This window comes from Trachypithecus francoisi, unplaced genomic scaffold (assembly GCF_009764315.1).
Source record: "Trachypithecus francoisi isolate TF-2019V2 unplaced genomic scaffold, Tfra_2.0 Lachesis_group13, whole genome shotgun sequence".
Classification (NCBI taxonomy): domain Eukaryota; kingdom Metazoa; phylum Chordata; class Mammalia; order Primates; family Cercopithecidae; genus Trachypithecus; species Trachypithecus francoisi.
This window is the reverse complement of record NW_022681458.1, coordinates 71,776,101-71,799,082: the sequence shown is the minus strand read 5'-3', so window position 1 is coordinate 71,799,082 and position 22,982 is coordinate 71,776,101. Positions and strand designations below refer to the sequence as shown.

The window sequence follows — 22,982 nt, the reverse complement described above, 5'->3', positions numbered from 1 at the left end:
CTGTTTCCAGAGCCTAATAAGCAAGCACAGCTGGAAGGCAGAAACAGATCCCCAAAATTAAGGGTCCCTTTTTTTTTTTTTTTTTTTGAGACGGAATCTCGCTCTGTTGCCCAGGCTGGAGTGCAGTGGCACAGTCTCGGCTCACTGTAAGCTCCGCCTCCCGGGTTCAAGCCATTCTCCTGCCTCAGCCTCTCGAGTACCTGGGACCACAGGCGCTCACCACCATGCATGGCTGATTTTGTTTTTTGTATTTTTCACGGAGACAGGGTTTCACCATGTTGGCCAGAATGGTCTCGATATCCTGACCTCGTGATCCACCTGCCTCGGCCTCCCAAAGTGCTGGGATTACAGGCATGAGCCACTGTGCCCAGCTGAGGGGTCCCATTTTTATATCACATCCTGGATCCCCAAAAAGAGGGAAATACTATGGAAGAAGACAGTGCAATGCTTTTACTGTGCATTTTATTACAAGACAACCCAAAGCCGATCAGCCCATTTTATAATCAGCCCATCCCCACGGGAGTCTCATCTCTCAGTGGAAGAGGGGGATGTTTGCATACCTTCCAGGTGACCAAGCATGCTTCTCTAATCCAAGCACGCAAAGAGCCAAGTATCCCTCCATAACAGCCTATATCCCTTAAAGTTGCTATACACCAAGGCTGAAGACTTTCCCATAATGTAAAGTAATTTCTGATGCCCCCAAAAGTCAAAAAAAAGGTCAGGTAACACAATGAAAAACCAAACACAGCTTTAGATTTTGAGAGAGATTTATCCACTTTCAATTCATGGGGTTCCATGAGGAAAATAGGTTTTTTCCAGAATGGGGTCTGTGGTGCCACCTCTGTTTTTCCCCAGGAGTCCAGGCTGTTTGAAATTCTTAGATTCTCTCATGTGGGCATCAGGAGTGGGAAGCAGACAAAATGGAGAAAAATAATTCTGTCAACTGAGAAGAAAAACCTTTTTCAGAAAAAAGCGATTCAAGAAGAGGAAAAAGATAAAGGCCTTTTAAATATGTATAGCTTGGATATCCATTTTAATTAAGCTGATTTTAACAGTAGAGCTCTTTTGTTTTTTAAAAAAACTTTTAAAATCTCATTCCAGACTCCAGTCAGGAGAGCCAATATTTTTGGCTTTTGAATTCTACCACAGGTAACCTCCCAGTGAAATTAATAAGTTTTAACTAAGGTTTTAACTTGATCATGGATGCATAAGGTGTCTCAAAGAGACAATAAACAGTTTATTTACAAGATTTAGAATCTACCGAAAGGTAATTCAGAGAAATAAAAAATTAAGACAGGAAATCAGAAGCAGTCCCTGGGGGAAAAGAATCAATAAATGGCAAAAAGTTTCATAAATAACAAAGCAGAAAGGACTGATTTCCTAAGCCAAGAATTGAACTTAGGCTGCCATTGTCAGAAAACAAAGCCTTAGCTATGGAGCTACAACATTAAGCAGTTTCTATTGTTCTTCCCAAAAGAGGCCTAGAGTAGCCAATTTTGAGCTTGCAAATGCTTTAAACTGCTTAAGATAATTTTTAGGGCTAGCTATGACATGAACCCCAAAATCCTTGTCCTCTGGATGGCAGAGACTAAAGTATCCCCACATGGTCACAAGGTTAAGATTTTAAGGACATAAAACAACATGAGAGAGAAACTTCATCCAATATTGGTCTCAGGGACCTGCAGCAAAGTTTGTAACGGACAAGCCTGCCAGGCTGGCTTGAAAAGTAGGTGTTTAGGGGTCCAAAGCCCATGTTCTGTCCTGTGACACTGCCTCTCCATTACAGAAAGACAAATTCTTAGCACAAAGTACACCAGATTTGCTGCATCCTAATAAGACTAGTCTCACAAATCCTTTTTTTCTATTAATCAAACCTTTGCAGAAGATGTTTACCATTCACACACACACACATGAAAGAGAGAGAGACAGACAGACCGACCTACCAACCAACCAGAAACCTGGCTGGTAAGAAATTCTTACCCTTTTTGCCAGCATACCAGGTACCAGGTTTCTGGGTTCCCTTTCTGTGCAACTTTCAGAAGAACAGAGCAGCTTTTGATGACCCTGCTCACTGCACCAAGCTGTGGGGACCCATTACAAAAGAAAATGGCCACTTTCTGTTTTATGGAACCATAGGCAAAAGCTTTCTAGTTTTGCAAGATGCCACCCAATGGGCTGCATGAGGAACCAAATTAACATTTTCCATCCCAGCGGAAACAAAATACACACAACAAAACAGACACTAGTCACCTAATTCCACACCCAAAATTGACCTAACAAGGCTCCAACTTTCTCTCGTTGGTCTCTGTCATCTTTGATCCACTTAAGGTGGGGAGGGATGGCCTCCAACCAGGAATTCGATGAGTGGTCTCTTGGCAAGACGAAGAGAGGAGAATCAGAGTCAGGCCTGTTGAGCTTTCTTCAGGGCTCACTGAATGCGATTACACTTACGGAGGGTTCTTCAAGTTAGGCCTGCTGGACTTTGGTCAGCAGTTTCTTCAGAGATCCCTTCCACACATACAAACACACACAACAAAGACAAGATGGACAGAAGGCCTTCCAAATCAAGATCCCTTGCCAAGAATTCCAAGAGTATTCCTTCCAAACTAACCTCCTATTCTCCATCTGAGAAATCTCCCCCAAATCTTCCTGATTGAGAAGAAATCTCCGGAACCAAGACTCTTCCTACTCATTAGGGAGGGCCAACTGAGACTTTGAAGGAGCCAAAACTATCAGGAGAAGGGAGGAGGTGTTGGCAGCTCCTAGAATACTCACCAAATCAGACACCTCATAATGGGGCTACAGCTACAGACACTCCATGATTTTGCTACAGACAGAGACACACCCTGCAATACGGCTCCAGTTACAGACACCCTGTGGTGGAGCTACAGACAGACGTCCTACCGTGGGGCTGCAGTTATGAAATGTCTCCCCGGGGCTATTTCTCTATTGCAATTAAATTCATGAACATTGGGCTGGCACTGACCTGCCAGTAGAGACAGTGTCAGAGTCATCCTCTAATCCAAGAGAACTAGGTGGCTGCTTGGGCTGGCCTCTGGATCCATCAAAGGAGAGGGGCTACCGAACCATGGGCAGGTAGCTACAAAGGCAATCCCAGACCAGCCTCCAAATTTGTAACCACCCAACGGGCTTACCTTGCCTGCTGCCTAAACAGAGCCGATTGATCAAGACGGGAATTGCAATAGAGAAAGAATAATTCACATAGAGCCAGTTGTGTGGGAGACTAGAGTTTTTTATTACTAAAATGAGAGAATTTGGGGATCTGAATTTTTAAGCATAATTCTGTGGGTAGGGGGGACAGTGCATTAGGAGTTCTGATTGGTCAGGTCAGAGATGAAATCATAGGGAGTCGAAACTGTCCTCTTGCACTGAGTCAATTCCTGGGTTGGGACCACAAGACCAGATGAGCCAGTTTATGGATCTGGATGGTGCCAGCTGGTCCATCGAGTGCAGGGTCTATAAATATCTCAAGCACTGATCTTAGGCCTTACAATACTGATGCTATCCCTGGGAGCAATTTGGAAAAATGTAGAATCTGGCAGCCTCCAGCTGCATGACTCCTAAACCATGATTTCTAATCTTGTGGCTAATTTGTTAGTCCTGCAAAGGCAGTCTAGTCCCCAGGCAGGAAGGGGATTTGTTTTGGGAAAGGGCTGTTGTTGTCTTTGTTTCAAAGCTAAACTAAGTTCCTCCTAAAGTTAGTTCGGCCTACACCCAGGAATGAACAAGGACAGCTTGGAGGTTAGAAGCAAGATGGAGTCAGTTATGTCAGGTCTCTTTCACTGTAATAATTGTCTCAGTTATAATTTTTGCAAAGGTGGTTTCAGTGGCAGTATATAATGTTTAAGAAATACAGTGTAGGAATCATAGTGGGTTCAGATATAGGCATGGCCGTCTACTGGCTGTAGGACTCTGGGAATTTTACCTAAACTATGTTAGTCTTAACTTCCTCATATGTAGAATGGGAAGAATAATATTATTTACCTCATAGGTCATTTTGAGAATTTAGTGACATAACATAGGAAGTATTTAGTACAGTGATTTCAGATAGGAAACACTCAATATATACTATATTACTCAAGTTTTGATAATCATTTAAAATTCCATGTGTGGAGCCCATATGTATATAGAAGCTTGCTCAACTGCTGTGGCTTGGGGACTGTAACACAATTTGTAAAACTTACTCGTGACCACTCTGAAGGCTAACCATTCACAAGGAACCGTGCAGGATGTTTATCATTGTGGACAGAAAGCACGCTTGCTCAGCTCCAACTGACTTACATTGTTGCGTAAGTCTGTGTTGTAGGAGGAAACCATACTGGGTTAGACAGACAATGGTTTTGTCCAGAATATGGCTTCTATTGATCATTTTGATATTGGTCTTATAGGGACCAAGGGAAAACTTCCTTACTCTCTGAAAGTTTGCTGAAAATAAACTGACAAGAGGCAGATTAATAGGAGCAAAAGAATACAGATGTATTAACGAGAAGAGGGGAGACTCACAGAATGATTACCTATCAGACACATGGTACACAGATGGTTATATACCCTTCTTAAGGGAGAGGGAGATGGAGAAGCGTGGATGATTTTAGGGGTATGGTAAATGATTTTACGGGAATTTAATGGCCTTGAAAAACATACAATGGCCTGGGACAAAGTCTGTTAGGACTGCAAAACAAACAATGGTTTGGGACAAGTCTGTTCAGTTGTGTTGACAGACTGCAGCCTTTCCTCCTGTGATATGAGTTTAGTTAATGAAAAACTCAGGGAAGGGATCACAGATAATTGTTTTCTTTGGTGGCTCTAGACTTTAGGCAGATAAAGGAATTTAGAGAACAGCTTCATCCTGGGCTATGGGAGAGACAGAGGATTAAGAGATGGGGGTTGGGGGTATCAGAGAGACCTTGACTCTTCTTTAGTTCAACATGTCAAAGTACCACATTTTGGGGTATATGTTTCTGTACCCCAACAGTTTCATTGGAACTATTTTTCTTACCAATAAATATAAAGATCTCCTTGCTGAGTTGTGTGGTAGCAGAACTCTCCTGCCACTGAATGCACTTTGCATCCTTGATATTTATCACTACACTAAAACTAAATCAATCACGGTAATGATGGAAGGAGAGCTAATGTTATTTGTTATATGTGTGCAAGGCAGCAGTTTTGACTAACCAATTTTATTAATGAGGAAAACAGAGGCTTTTAAAGGTTAAATACAGTCATCAGTCACTTAATAATGGTGATATATTCTGAGGACTACATCACTGGGTGATTTTTGTCATCGTTCAGTCATAGAGTGTGCTTACATAAACCTAGATGGTATAGCTTACCATGCACCTAGGCTATAAGCTATAGCCTATTGCTCCAAGACTACAAACCTGTGCAGCATGTTACTGTACTGAATACTGTAGGCAGTATAACACAGTGGTAAGTATTTTTGTATCTAAACATAGAAAAGGTACAGTAAAAATGTGGTACAAAGGATTAAAAATGGCACACCTACATAGTGCACTTACCGTGAATGGAGCTTACAGGACTGGAAGTCACTCTGGGTGAGTCAGTGAGTGTGAGGCGAGTGAATGTGAAGGCCTGAGACATTAGTGTACACTCCTGTAGACTTTATAAATAACATACACTTAGACTATACTAAATTTATTTTAGGCCGGGCGCGGTGGCTCAAGCCTGTAATCCCAGCACTTTGGGAGGCCGAGACGGGCGGATCATGAGGTCAGGAGATCGAGACCATCCTGGCTAACACGGTGAAACCCCGTCTCTACTAAAAATACAAAAAAAGTAGCCGGGCGAGGTGGCGGGCGCCTGTAGTCCCAGCTACTCGGGAGGCTGAGGCAGGAGAATGGCGTAAACCCGGGAGGCAGAGCTTGCAGTGAGCTGAGATCCGGCCACTGCACTCCAGTCCGGGCCACAGAGCGAGACACTGCCTCAAAAAAAAAAAAAAAAAAAAAATTTATTTTAAAATGCATTTTCTTCAATATAAATTAACCTTAGTTTAACTCTTTTATTTTATGAACTTAAAACGTCTGCAAAACAAAGAATGGTTTGGGACAAGTCTGTCTAAAAGACTTTTTCACTCTTTTTTTTATAATAACACTTAGCTTAAAACACAAACACATTGTACAACTGTACGAAAATCTTTCTTTATGTCTTTATTCTATAAACTTCTATTTAAAAATTTTTTACTTTTACTTTTAAAACTTTTTTGTGAAAAACAAAGACACAAACACATACATTAGCCTAGGCCTACACAGGGTCAGGACCATCAATATCACTTTCTTCTACTAACTCCACATCTTGTCAAACCGGAAGGTCTTTAGGGCAATAACACACATAGTGTCATCATCTCCTATGATAGCAATGACTTCTTCTTGAATACCTCCTAAAGGACCTGCCTGAGGCTGTCCCATGGTTAACATTTTTTGTTTTGCTTTTAATGTAAGTAGATGGAGTACACCCTAAAATAATGATTTTTTTTTTTTTTTTTTTTTTTTTGAGACAGAGTCTCCATCTGTCGTCCAGGCTGGAGTGCAGTGGCATGATCGCGGCTCACTACAACCTCCGCCTCCCGGGTTCAAGTAGTTATCCTGCGTCAGCCTCCTGAATAGCTAGGACTACAGGTGCCCACTACCATGCCCGGCTAATTTTTATATTTAAGTGGAGATAGGGTTTCACTTCATTGGTCAGACTGGTCTCGAACTCCTGACCTCAAGTGGTCCGCCCACCTCAGCCTCCCAAAGTGCTGGGATTATAGGCATGAACCACCGCACCTGGCTAAAATAATGATTACTAGTATTGTAAATATGTAAACCAGTAACATAGTTGTTTATTATTATCCAGTGTACTGTACATTATTGTACATGCTCTACTTTGATATAATTGGCAGCACAGGTTTGTTTACACCAAATCACCACAAACACATGAGAAATGAAGTGCACTATGACATTATGATGTCTACAACATTACTAGGCAATGGGAATTTTTCAGCTCCATTATAATCTATGGTACTACTGTAGCATATACAGTTTACCATTGACCGAAATGTCCTACTTCTATGGCACATGAGTATAACAGGTGCATGGCCACACAGCTAGCAAGAATTTCAACCAGGTGCGTCAATAGCAATCACTCAGCCTAGGAAAGCTTTTCTGGTCTCTTTTTTTCTCCTAAGGTAAAAACATATAAATACTTTGGAGAGGATTTTTTCTTTGTTAAATCCCCACTTTGGGGAAGAACTATTTGCTAGATGATGCCCTAATAGAATCCACTTTCCAGATTGTTTCTAAAAGCATTTTTGGTTAAAAAATTAAATGAGGCCGGGCGCGGTGGCTCAAGCCTGTAATCCCAGCACTTTGGGAGGCCGAGATGGGCGGATCACGAGGTCAGGAGATCGAGACCATCCTGGCTAACACGGTGAAACCCCGTCTGTACTAAAAAATACAAAAAACTAGCTGGGCGAGGTGGCGGGCGCCTGTAGTCCCAGCTACTCGGGAGGCTGAGGCAGGAGAATGGTGTAAACCTGGGAGGCGGAGCTTGCAATGAGCTGAGATCTGGCCACTGCACTCCAGCCCGGGCAACAGAGCGAAACTCCATCTCAAAAAAAAAAAAAAAAAGAAAAAAGAAAAATACCCCAATAACATATCACGTATTCTGTCAAATACAGTACTAAGTATGTAGGTGGTGAATTACAGATAAGCATTAGCATTTCCAGGTTGTATATATCAAAGAATAGGTTTTTACTTTATTTCCAAACATCACTCTGTATGTGATTGCAAGGACAGAATTTAAAGTCCTGTTGAAACACAGATGCTGTGCAGTTAGAGGGGGCTGTCACTAGCTGGGAGCTATCTTCTGACCATGTAGCCTTATAGCTTTTGGAGTACAAATTGGTGCTTAACTCTGCATTTTTCCAATTTGCTAGAGGGAACCGGTGCTGATCTTGAAAACAATACAGATTATTCCTTTGATTTATTTATATTTTATTTGTGCAGATTATGGGATACATGTGAAATTTTCTTACAAGAGTATTCCTGCCGGGCGCGTGGCTCAAGCCTGTAATCCAGCACTTTGGGAGGCCGAGACGGGCGGATCACATCAGGAGATCGAGACCATCCTGGCTAATACTGTGAAACCCTGTCTCTACTTAAAAATACAAAAACTAGCCGGGCGACGAGGCGGGCGCTAGTCCTACACTCGGGAGGCTTGAGCAGGAGAATGGCGAAAACCGCGGAGGCGGAGCTTGCAGTGAGCTAGATCAGGCACTGCACTCCAGCCTGGGTGGCAGAGCAAGACTCCGTCTCAAAAACAAAAAAAAAAAAAAAAAAAAAAAAGAGTATTCCTTTTAAATTGTGTTTCAGCTGAATTAATACACATCAAGGATTTTTTGGTCACTAAACTGTTAAATTCTCAAATGCCAAGGGTCTGTTATAAGTTCTGAGGGAGGGTAATAAGTCAATCCATAAACATTTACCAGTAGAAAAATATAAATGAGCTTTTCAGCTGCCTGGGGGGCCTGGTGCTCACTAGTTAATTTGAATAAAAAGGAAGGGAAACGAAGGAGGAAAAGCAGGTTCAAAGCTAGAGGTGCTTCTTCAGGGAGGATCTCTTAATAAAAAGAAGTGTTGAGGCTGGGCGAGGTGGCTCACTCCTGCAATCCCAGCACTTTGGGAGGCCGAGGCGGGTGGATCACCTGAGGTCGGGAGTTTGAGACCAAGGTGGGCGGATCACAAGGTCAGGAGATCAAGACCATCCTGGCTAACACGGTGAAACCCCGTCTATACTAAAAATACAAAAAATTAACTGGGTGCGGTGGCAGGTGCCTGTAGTCCCAAGCTACTCGGGAGGCTGAGGCTAGAGAGTGGCATGAACCCAGGAGGCAAGGCTTGCGGTGAGCAGAGATCCCACCACTGCACTCCAGCCTGGGCAACAGAGCAAGACTCCATCTCACGAGAGAAAAAAAAAAAAGAAAAAGAAAAAATTAAAATGTCAAACCTACAGGCAGTTGTATCATTGTTTCAGCTGCATGTGAATGGACTGACGGCATCTGTTGTGCAGTCCATTAAAATAAAGCTGCACTGTCTCTGATGTCTTCACTCAGGTCGTAGACCTGCTCACTATTTAGGTTGCTTTTCTAGGTTTTGAAAACTTGGCACCATGTTTTCTCCCCTTCTTAAATAAACCTATTTTCTTGACCCATCCCAATGGAAGCATTTCCTTCCATTTTACACACAGTCTCCTACATACTCCTTTAGGTAAGCCTCTTTATTCACCCCTCCTAACTCCCACCCCTTTATCACCAATTTTTCACTTTCATTGAACAAGCCTGCAGACATCCTTATCTCATGGGAAGGTGGCTGCCTGGATGGCAGTCCACCCTGCCTAACCCACATGCTGACAGCAGTGTCTTCCATTTCAAACATTTCTGCTTTATACCCTTGCCACCTGTTCAGAGCAGATGGGAAGCTGCCATGGCAAGGCCAGTGCTAAATGCCACTCATGCACTCTACAAACGAAAGCAGAGTTTTTGTTGTTGCATTATAATACTGGAATGCAGGCTGCTTGCAGTCGGTCCCTACAATTGTTTTCATCAATAAATTCCTTCCAGTCAGCCCAGGTATTTGGGATAGATATTGAGAACAGGTTCATTCCATTGGGTTTCTGAGTGATTTGGTGCCTGAGCTCCTATCTGCAGTGAGCACATGGGAACTGTGGGAGGTAGGAGGAGTGTTGTAGCATCAGAGTCTGATGACATGGAAGGCAACTGGTGCTGGCCTAGTTCCCTGTGGTACAACCTGGCCTTTGGGGCCATCATATCTTTATAATCATTTGGCCTCATGGCCCTTTGCCAAGTTTCCTTGTAGGCAGTAGTTTGGTCTCATATGACCTTACTAGAGAATTTAACGGGGGTTCATTAGAAGATGGAGAAGTATCAAAATAACAGAGGTTTACACTGAGACCATATGGTATTTTGCAGAGTGAGGTATTGTCAAATGAGTAGAACAATGCATATTCTTTTGTTTCTGTGTTTTGAAAAATTCTCCCCACAGTAGGACACTATTGTGTACTAAATGCCATAGCCCCTCAGATATTTGGCCAAACAGGCTTTCAGATTTTGGAAGACATGGAGCATGAGGTAAGTGCCTGGATCCCCAAACCACTTGCCTCCGTCTTGCTTCCAGGTGGACACTCTGGAGGTGATACGGCATCCGGAAGAAACCACCAACATGAAGAGGCAAACTGTGGCTTCTTACTTCCGGGTATGGAGTCTTCTTGATCTGTATTCTGCCTACTTCCAAAAAGGACTCTCCAAGCCTTCTTATGAGATGCCCAGATAGAGTCAGTGAAACAAGGGCAAAGCACAGAGTCAAGAAACATTGGGTTGGGGAAGTGGTGGAAGCAGGGCGGGAAGAGAGCACTGGGCACACAATCCTCCTGCCCATTAAATGACTGATTCTGTCAGCACTCGAGCTGCTTCTTGGTCTTAAAGTTACTGGAGGCAGCCACTTTTCTAGCATACTGAATAGTAAAGTAGTTAATAAAGTTCCAGAAGTTGGCTTATGAAGTTCAGATACTAAGAGAATCTGTCTTAGCATTGACTTTATTTTCCTAGATTAAATTGACCCATTGTAAAATATACTTGTCTGAGCCCTATTATTTCCCATTTCTGCCATCCCTATTTCTGATACTTCATCTAGTTAAATGCCTCCTTTGGGTAAAAACACGGTCTCTAGAAGGGCTCTGTTAAATGCAAACATTATATAGCAAAGACAAGACACATAGAATCTTGCAGCAATTTGCACAAATTTGTTTGTCTTCAAATTATAAAGCATTAGAGTTGGAAGGCCTTTAGAGATCACGTACCACTGGAAGCTGAGATCCAGATAGTTTCACAGTAGAAATGCTGTTAGGCCAAGCACAGTGACTTACACCTGTAATCCCAGCACTTTGGGAGGCTGAGACAGGCGAATCACCTGAGGTCAAGAGTTTGAGACCAACTTGGCCAACATGGTGAAACCCCATCTCTACTAAAAATGCAAAAATTAGTCAGGTGTGGTGGCAGATGCCTGTAATTCTAGCTACTTGGGAGGCTGAGGCAGGAGAATTGCTTGAACCTGGGAGGTGGAGGTTGCAGTGAGCCGAGATCGCACCATTGCACTCCAGTCTGGGTGACAGAGTGAGACTCCATCGCAAAAAGAAAAAAAAGGAAATGCTGTTAGATCAAATTTAGAACTGATCTCAGGGGCAGCGGAATGAGGCAGTAAGATAGGATTGGCAGAGGAAAGGGCTTGGCAGGGATGAAAGGTCAGGTGGGTGGGAAGACGGAAGAGCCAGGCAGGCTGAAGGGCATGACTTGGGAGCCAGCACTCTGGATAGAAGGCTCCATGGAAAGCTAGCAGGTGCAAGGATCTAAAGTGCAGAAGTCCAGCCTAGCCAACTGTGCTTCAGAGGCAGGCTAGAATTGGGCTCAGGGTATGAATTGCAGGGGCCCCAGACCTTTGAATCCCGTACTCCATCCATGCAGTGGGTCATGCTATAGCATTTGTGGCAGGTGGGCCCCTGCCTCATCATTCTGATGTTTGGTTATTTCTAATTGCTACTTATTTCTTATATTGAGACATACCTGGTCCTATCCCCTTTAGTGGATCTATCCTCATCTGTTAGTCCATTTTATGTTGCTATGAAGGAATACCTGAGACTGGATAATATATATATATTTTTTGAGACAGAGTCTCACTCTGTTGCCCAGGCTGGAGTGCAGTGGTGCAATCTTGGCTCACTGCAACTTCCATCTCCTGGGTTCAAGTGATTCTCCTGCCTCAGCCTCTCATATAGCTGGGACTACAGGCACGTGCCACCAAGCCTAGCAAAATTTTTTTGTATTTTTACTAGAGACAGGGTTTTGCCATTTTGGCCAGGCTGGTCTTGAACTCCTAACCTTAGGTGATCCACCCACATCAGCCTCCCAAAGTGCTAGGATTATAGGCATGAGCCACCAGGCCCAGCTGAGACTGGATAATTTATAAAGAAAAGAGGTTTATTTGGCTCATGGTTCTTCAGGCTGTACAAGTGTGGTGCCAGCATCCACTTGGCTTCTGGTGAGGTTTTACTCATGGAGCAGGCATGTTACATGGCAAGAGAGGGAGGAACGGAGAGGGACCAAGACAGAGGGGGATTCCATACCCTTTTAAACAACCAGATTTTGCATGAACTAATAGAGTAAGGACTCACTCATTGCCATGAGGACAGCACCAAGCCATTCATGAAGAATCTGCCCCCATAACCCAAACACCTCCCACTCATGAGGCATCTGCCCACATGACCCAAACACCTCCCACTGGGCCCATCTCCAGCACTGGAGGTCACATTTCAACATGAGATTTGGAGGAAACACACATCCAAACCATATCATCCTCCTGGTAACCCTTGGTGTCTGTGTGTATTTTCCCACTGGATTTAGTGGCTCTATTTACTCTGTGAAATGATTCTCAAGATCTTAGGGTCCCCTATCAGCAGAAAAGCCTCTGGCTTATGGTTTTTCAGAAATATACCCATACCAACCAGTTTGGTGTTCTCAAAATACCAGTTCACAAATGCTAACCCTGAAAAACAAGTTACCTTGGTAAGCTAGGTAACACCAATTTTGATCTGTAGGAGCAGTGACTGTGAAATAATGGAACTGATTTCCTTTGGCTTATAATAGCCCCTGAAGGTGTGCCCAGAAGAGCTCCAGCAGTGGATGCCTCTCAGAAACAACTGAGGTCGCCCCCTTCACAAGCACCCCTCTGATTTTTCCATGTCCTTCCTTCCCTCTTGCTATGAGAGCCCTGTACCAGCTGCTTGATATATGTTAGTTGATAGTCACCATAACCTTCATTTTGAATACTTCTCTTATTTTCTTTGCCTTGTTTTTGTATTTTTCTTTTCTGTCCCACTACCTTATTACCAATCGTATCAGTAGGATTTGCTTAGACTATCTGGTGGTTCTTAGGCTGAAGAAGCAATTTGCCCCTTCCTCAAATGCTGGACGTTTTAAATTACAGATACAGATTGTGGAATGTCACCTGGGAATACCAGCGACAAGCATTCTAGTTCTGGCAGTGGAATTACAGGATAGCCTAGAGCATGTTCTTAGCTAAGTTTCTGCCATACGGGATATTGCTTGGCACTAGGTGATTTTTAAAGAACTGTTTTTGAATCTGCAGATGGCTATAAGTAGAACTTATATTGTTATCTCCTATTGCTGATTTCATGTTCTGCCTCTAAAAGGTCTGTGAGCCTCAAACTGCTCTAGAGGCTTCTGCAGGCCTGTGTTGTAATTATCCATTGCATTGGTGGTAACCTCGTTCCTTGTGCATTTTTCTCCCTGGTAGTATTCTCTGATGGACCTGCTCTCCAAAATGGTGGTTGGACAGCCCCACTTTGTGCGCTGCATTAAACCCAATGATGACCGAGAGGCCCTGCAGTTCTCCCGAGAGAGGGTGCTGGCCCAGCTTCGCTCCACAGGGATTCTGGAGACAGTCAGCATCCGCCGCCAGGGCTATTCCCACCGCATCCTCTTTGAAGAATTTGTGAAAAGGTCAGACCGTCACCTTTGGGAATGCATTCTTGTAAATGTAGCTCTACTCTGGCCATCCCTGTTTCCTAAGATTGTTCCTCCTGCCCACTCTCCTCCAAATATGTAATTGGCTAGTTGCCAGCTACCATTTAGTTATTTGAATGTTGAATTTTTATTGTGCTTCCACTAAACTGCAGTGATCCAGCAGTCATGTTAAGCTTCCTTCTGATCACATTATTTTAAATGTCCATATACATTTATATGTTGTAAATCCTTAGGTCTCAAGTTCTCCAGGTGTTTTGTTGTTATGATGAAAGTATCCCTCCATAAGTGGGCCCAGATTCTGGTGGATTGGAATGCACCCAAGCACCAGTTCTTCTTCCAGGTTCTGGCGTGACATAATATAATAATTAACACTTATATAGCGGCCGGGCGCGGTGGCTCAAGCCTGTAATCCCAGCACTTTGGGAGGCCGAGACGGGTGGATCACAAGGTCAGGAGATCGAGACCATCCTGGCGAACACGGTGAAACCCCGTCTCTACTAAAAAATACAAAAAACTAGCCGGGCGAGGTGGCGGGCGTCTGTAGTCCCAGCTACTCGGGAGGCTGAGGCAGGAGAATGGCGTGAACCCGGGAGGCGGAGCTTGCAGTGAGCTGAGATCCGGCCACTGCACTCCAGCCTGGGCGACAGAGCGAGACTCTGTCTCAACAACAACAACAAAAAAACACTTATATAGCACCTAAAGTATCCTAAGAGTACAGGACATTTTAGGGGACTATTTTTTTTTTTTTTTTTTTTTGAGACGGAGTCTCGCTCTGTCACCCAGGCTGGAGTGCAGTGGCCGGATCTCAGCTCACTGCAAGCTCCGCCTCCCGGGTTCACGCCATTCTCCTGCCTCAGCCTCCCGAGTAGCTGGGACTACAGGCGCCGCCACCTCGCCCGGCTAGTTTTTTGTATTTTTTAGTAGAGACGGGGTTTCACCGTGTTCGCCAGGATGGTCTCGATCTCCTGACCTTGTGATCCACCCGTCTCGGCCTCCCAAAGTGCTGGGATTACAGGCTTGAGCCACCGCGCCCGGCCTAGGGGACTATTTAAAATGTGTTATCTCATTTGATCCATAGAACAATTCTATAACCTAGACTCTATTATTATCCCCATTTTACAAAACATAAAGGTGAGAAAACTTGGGTATCAAAAGAAAGTAAGTGATTTTCCCATGGTCTCATGCTGGTCAATGTAGAGCCAGGATTTGAACCCAGGCATTCTGGTTTCAGCATCCATGCTTTTAATCTCTTCAGTTCAGTCCATTCAATCAATATTTATTGAAAAAAATTACATGGCACTTTCTTAACCCAGAAGTGTCTTTGTCTAAGAATGAAATGCTGCTCTTTTCTGAACAACTGCCATAGACGTTATGTATGAATGTGATTACAAGTAGAATTTTCTGTGAAGAAATAAGGAAAACAATAAGAAAAAACACCTCTGAGAAGCACTGCTGTCTGAGGATGCCTGGAGAGGAATATTGAAATCCGTTGTATGCCTGACAAAGACAAGGCAGTCAAGAAAAAAAAAAAAAAATACATTGTAGAATCTGCCTCACTCCTTAAGCCATCTTTAGTGTCTTTTTACCTCCACTCTGAAACATGTGCCCAAGGTCATTTTTTCCAGCTTTTTCTCAGGAGAGGATGGGTCCTAAATAAGGTAGCTTGCTTTATCAAGTCTCCCAAACTCTGCTAAATTCCATGGAAAAGATAAGGCATAAAAAAAAAGTTCCTTGCAATGAGAGCTTTTAAATTAAAATAAGAACGAAATGGCTTTTTTTTTTCTTTTTTTAAGTGTCTTTGAGCTTCTTTTTTCCACTTAAATTTAGAGGTGGAACAAGAAAAAAACTAGCACATGAATTTGACTAGTCAAGTATTTTTTGTAACAATGTTTGAATACATAAAGATATTTAAGAAAACAGGTCAAATGCTGAACAGATTGGCACTTCTTTGTTCATAATCAGAAAGTCATTAGGCAAGTATGAACAGGAGTTTCAAAATGCCAGTAAATCTAAGGATATCAAAGATTTCTGAGCCAGCAAGTTAATTGGTATTTTGAGCCTTTTGAACAACTTAACAAAATGGATGAGTTAGCAGTTTTCTCCCTTGATGTTATTTGACAAATAGGTACACTTCTTATCTTCCTGTTCAAGAGTGCTGTTTTGTAAACTCTTAGCAGGAAATATGCAGACAGGACCATCAAAGACAGGAAACAGAGCCATTCAAGGTTTATTAAATGGAGGTAAATAAAAGATAAAAACTCATTTAATGTTACTCTATACTTTTGTATTTTCCGGCATTCAGGACTGAAACACCAAGTATACACCTGGTGGTATTCTTGGGATCATGTTGTTGGGTTCCAGAAAGGGGAAAGACTTCCCCAGTCCCCACATTACCCAAGTCTGCAGGCTTGGCCAAACCTAAAATACTTTCTTGCCCCTATTCTCTTTGAGCTTTCTGGCAAAATGACTTGGAAGTGCGCTTCCTTATCTCCTACTCATAGAGCCTTTGATGAAGAGGGTGTCCCCAACATCCTCTCATCAATAAGGCCAGGTGAAATGTAAGTCTTTATGTTCTTGACTAGGCATGAAAAAGGCCACCTGGAAATGCTGGAGCCTCATTGTTGAGGGACATCATAGAAAACCAATCTAAGCATTTATTGTTTTTATGGTCAATGGATTCCGATGCATAGTCTCTCAGAAGGTCTACAGCGGGCAAACACATAACTGCATGTATTGGGATGTGTTCTGGCAAATGTCTAAAAATAGGGCTGAGTCAGGCTCGGCGCGGTGGCTCACACCTGTAATCCCAGCACTTTGGGAGGCCAAAGCAGGCAGATCACCTGAGGTTAGGAGTTTGAGACCAGCCTGGCCAACATGGTGAAACCCCATCTCTACTAAAAGTACAAAAATTAGCTGGCTGTGGTGGTGCATGCCAGTAATGCCAGCTACTCAGGAGGCTGAGACAGGAAAATCGCTTGAACCCAGGAAGCGGGGGTTGCAGTGAGCCAGGATTGTGCCACTGCATTCCAGCCTGGGCGACAGGGTGAGACTTTGTCTCAAAAAAAATAAAGAATAGGGCTAAGTCTAATTTGTTTATTTATGAAGGTATTATAGTAAATAACGCAGTTTAGTAAGGAGACCTGAATTCTCGTCTCCTCTGGTATATAACATCTGGAAAGTAACCCAACATTCTTTAAAAGATGTTTCCTCATCTGCAGGACAAGAAGGCAGGAATATACAAAGCCCACATTCTACAGATTTTCAAGGATTACTTGCAGATGCCTGGGGCTTACTTAGTTTCTAAGTGTTCCAGGGATTTTTGCCTTCCCAATCGAGCTCACTGGATGAGAGACCTGCATCTACCAGGCTGTGATTCATAACAGTTGTTAACCTTTGAACAAAATGAAATTCTTCCCTTTTTTCTTTCATTGGCATCTTCCATTTCTTCTCATGATGGTGTGGAGAACCATGGTGCCTTAGTATCTCTTTCATCTCATTCTCCTTTCTATTCTTCTACTCTCTCTCTTCTAGAAACTAGGAGTCACCTTTGACTTCTCACTTTCTTTAAATAATCCATCACCAGGTCCTCCAGCTGACTACCTGCTAAAGTTTCTCAAAAACGTCCCCTTGGGAATCTCTCATCCCTTCTTCCATAGCTTTAGTCCAGGCCTTTTGTTATTATTATTAACAGCTCAATTTAGATATAATTCACATATGATAAAAGTCATCTTTTGGAAGTATACAGTTCGGCCAGGCGCAGTGGTTCACACCTGTTATCCCAGCATTTTGGGAGACTGAGGTGGGCGGATCACCTGAGGTTGGGCGTTTGAGACCAGCCTGACCAACATGGAGAAACCCTGTCTCTACTAAAAATACAAAATTAGCTGGGTGTGGTGGTGCATGCCTGTACTGTGGTGGTACATCCCAGCTACTCCGGAGGCTGAGGTGGGAGAATCACTTGAATCCAGGAGGCGAAGGTTGCCAAGAGCCGAGATCGTGCCATTGCCCTCCAGCCTGAGCAACAAGAGTGAAACTCCATCTCAAAAAAAAAAAAGGAAAAGAAAGTATACGATTCAATGCTTTTTAGTCACAGAGTTGTATAAACATCACCACCATCTTATCATAGAACATTTCATTACCTAAAAAGAAACTCCAAACTCATTAGCCATTCTCCCCTTTCTCCTCAGTCCCACCAGACTTAGGCAACCAAGGGGGATAATCTAACTTCCATCTGTATGGATTTGCCTATTATTGACATTTCATGTAAATGGGATCGTACAACATGGCCTTTTGTGTCTGGCTTCTTTCACTTAGTATGTTTTTGGTGTTGGATGAAGTAAATACTGGTACTATGTACCAGTATTTTATTTTTTTATAGGTGAATAATATCCCATTGTATGAATATATTACATTTTGCTTCCTCATTTATCAGCAGATGAACTTTTGCATTGTTTCCACTTTTTGGTTGTTATGAATAATGCTGCTATGAATATTCATGTATAACTTTTAACGTGGGCATATGTTTTCACTTCTTTTGGGTATATACCTATGAGTAACATTTCTTGGTCATATGGCAACCCTCTGTTCCAAGTGGCTGCACAATTTAAGTTACCATCACCAGTGTTATGAGAGTCCCAATTTTTCCATATCCTCCTCGACATTTATTATTTTGTCTTTTTTATTTTAGTCATTCTAGTTTCAACTATTCTGTGTCCTAGAATAAATGACAACAGTTCAGAAAAGTTCACCTTAGCCCAGTTATCTACCTACCTATAGGAGTCCTTTAATTTAGAATTTTGTAGGAACAAAATTTTTGTTGACCATAGCTGAATGTTAACTTTGGAATAAGAACTGAATATATATAGTTACTATTGTTTTCACTTAAGGATGGTTATCTTGTTTGTTTTGTTCAAATATGACTTCACATAGCATACTGTGGGTTATTTAAAAGTTTCCATCTCCACTTCACTAAGGGATCAGAGAAAACCCAGTCTATTCTGGCCCAGTTTGAGTTCATCTTCTTGCATTTGCCACAGTTCTCTGACTTTCTCACCCATGATGTTCTTGTCCTACCTAGGACCCAGTCTAGAAGTGCTGGATGTCATTATGTCACTTCCCTTTCTCAGGGTCTCTTCTTCTAGCCTCTATTTGTGTTTTGTTTGTTTGAGATAGGACCCTGCTCCATTGCCTAGGCTGGAGTGCAGTGGCATGATCATGGTTCACTGCAGCTCTGAACTCCAGAGCTCAAGCAATTCTCCTGCCTCAGCCTACAAACAACCTGAGACGACGTGTGCAAACCACCATGCCTGGCTAATTTTTAAATTTTTTTGTAGAGACAAGATCTCATTATGTTGCCTAAGCTGGTCTCAAACTCCTGGGCTCAAGATATCTATCCTCCCACCTTGGCCTCCCGAAGTGCTAGGATTACAGGTGTGAGCCACCACATCCAGCTTATTCTCTTCTTTTGACTATTTCCTGCCATACTTTCAGAATACTAATCTTAATCTTTCAGCTGAATTTTTGCTTACACTTTGTGCCTTACTAACTCTAGTCTCTGTTTACCTTACATGACCCTTTATACTGCTACCAGAGTTACATTTATAAAAATATCAAGGTGATCATGTCACTCTCAAAAACTTCTGTGCCTCTTATTCGTTGTCTGTAGCATAAGGTCTAAAGCCTTTAGCTCAGCAGAGTGAGGAGGCCAAAGCAATTCCATCTTGGACATTAACCTGCCATGTTAACTTTCGATTAACCCCAGTTCCAGTAATGCCTTTAAGATTTTTATTTCGTCTACTGTGTCTTCTGCAAGAGCATCTACTTACCAGAAATCCTGCCCTTAGGTCAGAACAACCTTGACCATAAATCTTGCCCTGAGACAGATTTACATAGCATTCTTGCTTTTCCCTGAGAGGCTCACTTTGATTGTCCTACACATTCCTTTTGAAACAGGAGAGTTCCCTGACACCCTCACGGGATATGCAACAAGGGTGTGGCTCATCTGTTCAGTCACCACTGCTCAAACCACCTGTGGGAGGGGGAGCATGTGGATGGACAAGGGCAGAAACTAGGGCAAGTGCTTTGGGTTCCAGCCCCATTCCCCAAGTAGTGTCTAAGGGTGGGGTGTCTGCAACTCCCAAAGCCCAAGTGGGCATGTTACAGGGCACTCTTTCAGCTTTGCTGTCTGCAGATGGCTTAAGTGTTAACCAGCTCAGTGGACCCTCTGCCTTTTCCCAGGGGCAGTAGGCCAGTGTGATAGCTTTCTGTATCCTGAGCTCTTGTCCCACGTCCCAGAAGAATCAGGTCATACATGGACTTGAAGGATGAATGCAGGGGTTTTATTAAGTGGTGGAAGTGACTCTCAGTGGGATGGATGGGGAGCTGGAAGGGGGATGGAATGGGAAGATGATCTTCCCCTGGAGTTTGGCTGTCCAGTGGCCAGACTCCTCTCCAACTGCCCCTAGCAGAACTCCTCTCGGCCTTTAGATGCTCCTTCTATCTCTCTTTCTCTGCCATGCTGTTCTGCCATGGTCTGTTTGTCTCCTTGTCTGCTCTGGAGCCTGGGGTTCATGGTTTGCATGTGTACAGAATAGGGGATGTAGTGGGCCCAAAGGCAATTTTTTGGGTGCAAAAACAGGACTACCTGTCCTTATTTAGGGCCAGGGATATCCAGACTTGAGGATGGGACCTTTGCCAGGGAACCGAACTCTTCTACCAAGTGTTTCCCTGTCTCCTGCTCATATCATTTTCCTATGGTATATAAGCACTGGGTTAGGGGGTTAATGGCCCAGGGATCCTCCATTTTGTCCCAGTGCCATCCTAGACACAGACATGGCTTCTGTTCATAAATCTCTATTAAATGTTTCTTTCTTTCTAAGGAACTGGATCTGTCAGCCTCTTTCTTTGGCCTCTCAGCTTCCTCGGACCTCTGGGGGTAGGTTTGCCTAGGCCTGCCTACCGCAGAACACAAAGCTTTCCATAACTGGTCTCAACTGACTATTCTCATTTTTCCCCACCAGGCCCTCCAGTCCTATGCATGGTGGTCAGCCTTTGTGCCTTCTCTTCACTGATGGAAAGCCTTTTCATCTGGCAGTCTTCTCTTCACCTTTCAATCTCCAGCCCAGGCACCTTCTCTATGAAGCCTGCCTGGACTCTGCCAAACTAGCGATTGCTCCATCCTCTGTGCTCCCACAACTGGGTGTTGATATCTGTGTATTAGAACATATAGTCTTATTTTTATCCTAACATGTCTGTCTGCTCCACAAGACTGTGAACTTTTACAGGGATGGAGTGGATCTTACTCATTTTTGTATCCCTAGCACTTCATATATTATGGTATCTGGCTCATGGTGTGTGTCCAGTGTTTCCTGAATGAAGGAGTCTATTAATCAGGAATATGTTTGACTATGAATAGCAAATAAACATTCTTAGTGGCTTAAGCCAGAGTTTCTCAACCTCTATGTTGTTGACATTTTGGACCAGATAATTCTTTGTTGTGAGCTGTCCTGTGACTTACAAGATGTTTAGTAGTGTCTTTCTAGATTCTGCATGCTAGATACCAACACCTGCACCCCCAGCAGTTGTGACAATCAAAAGTATCTCTAGATGTTGTCAAATGTCTCCTGGAGGGGGAGGGGGGATTTACCCAAGTTGAGAACCACTGGCAAATAGGTTTGTTTATTTCACATAAAAAAGAAGTTGAAAGGTAAGCTGTTTCTAGCATTAGTTCAGCTGTTCAACGATGTCATCAGAGACTGGACACCTTCTGACCTTCTTTCATCCCTTTTGACCATCTTTACTGTGTGAGTTGGCTTATAGTGTCACAGTCACAAGATGGCTGCTGCCCCTCCAACTATCATGTCTACATTTAAGGCAGGAAGAAAAGGAGCAGGATGAATGGCTAAGGCAGCCACATCTCTACCTTTTTTATCAGGAAAGAAAAAATATTTTCAGAATCCATTTTACATATACCTCATTGACCTGACCTGGGTCCCATGACTCTTCCTAGCTGTGGAGAGAGGTTTAGAAAGTGGAGAACAGGACTGGGGCACATTGTCACCCAGAAAAAAACTGGTGTTCATTTATCCAGGGAGAAGTGAGTGTGGAAATGGGGGAGGCAGTTAATCATGTTTCTCTCAGAGAATAAATCTAATATTTATTAATTGAATGAGGGAGTGATTGAAAGAATAGGGGCTGAAAAGGCCAGGCGCGGTGGCTCACGCCGGTAATCCCAGCACTTTGGGAGGCCGAGGCAGGCGGATCACCTGAGATCAGGAGTTGGAGACCAGCCTGACCAACATGGAGAAACCCTGTCTCTACTAAAAATACAACATTAGCTGGGTGTGGTGGTGCACGCCTGAAATCCCAGCTACTCGGGAGGCTGAGACAGGAGAATGGCTTGAACCCGGAAGGCGGAGGTTGCCGTGAGCTGAGATGGCGCCACTGCACTCCAGCCTGGGCCACAAGAGTGAAACTCTACCTCAAAAAAAAAGAAAGAAAGAAAGAGAGAATAGGGGCTGAATGAATATTAAGTAAATATTTTGAGTTCCTTACAATCCATTCCTTTCTTACTCCTTGCTACCTCATTTAAGAGTCAGAAAGTGCAGAAGTGCCTGACTAGAAGCAGGTGAGATCCTAAGAATCTTCTAATTCCATGGCCTTGGAGAAGGTATGAGGGGTGTTATTATATATTATATATATATATATATATTATATATACATATACACACACACACACACAGTTTTTTTTTTTTAGATGGAGTCTCACTCTGTCGCCCAGGCTGGAATACAGTAGCGTGATCTCAGCTCACTACAACCTCCACCTCCTGGGTTCAAGTGATTGTCCTGCCTCAGCCTCCCTGAGTAACTGGGACTACAGGCGAGCACCACTACATCCAGCTAATTTTTTGTATTTTTGGTAGAGACAGGGTTTCACCATGTTGGCCAGGCTGATCTTGAACTCCTGACCTCAGGTAATCTGCCTGCCTTGGCCTCCCAAAATGTTAAGATTACAAGCATGAGCCACCATGCCTGGCCCACAGATAGGTATATATGTACACACATATGCATGTGTGTATATATATATACACATACACACACATTAAACCTATATATATAATATAGGTGTTATTACATATATGTGTATATATATTTTAAAAACCTATATACAAATATATATTATGGCTGGACATGGTGGCTCATGCCTGTAATCCCAGCACTTTGGGAGGCTGAGGCAGGTGGATCATCTGGGGTCAGGAGTTCAAGACTAGCCTGGCCAACATGGTAAAACCCTGTCTCTACTAATACTATGAAAATTAGCTGGGTGTGGTGGTGCATGCCTGTAATCTCA

The 22,982-nt window shown here is 43.3% G+C and overlaps 1 protein-coding gene and 1 long non-coding RNA gene across 2 annotated transcripts in view; one reads left to right on the top strand and one right to left on the bottom strand.

Moving 5' to 3' along the window:
- The window catches only part of LOC117094877 (myosin-IIIb), a 116,187-nt gene that overhangs the window by 51,460 nt on the left and 41,745 nt on the right, over window positions 1-22,982 (top strand). The window contains exons 6-7 of the mRNA XM_033231169.1: window positions 10,212-10,289; window positions 13,404-13,609. Coding sequence (XP_033087060.1) covers window positions 10,212-10,289; window positions 13,404-13,609 — 284 coding nt within the window. The remainder of the gene's footprint in view (window positions 1-10,211; window positions 10,290-13,403; window positions 13,610-22,982) is intronic.
- On the bottom strand, window positions 750-2,878 carry LOC117094880. Its single transcript, XR_004441713.1, has 2 exons — window positions 2,776-2,878; window positions 750-943 (listed from the first exon to the last, which is right to left on the bottom strand). It is a non-coding gene; the product is annotated as an uncharacterized LOC117094880 (long non-coding RNA).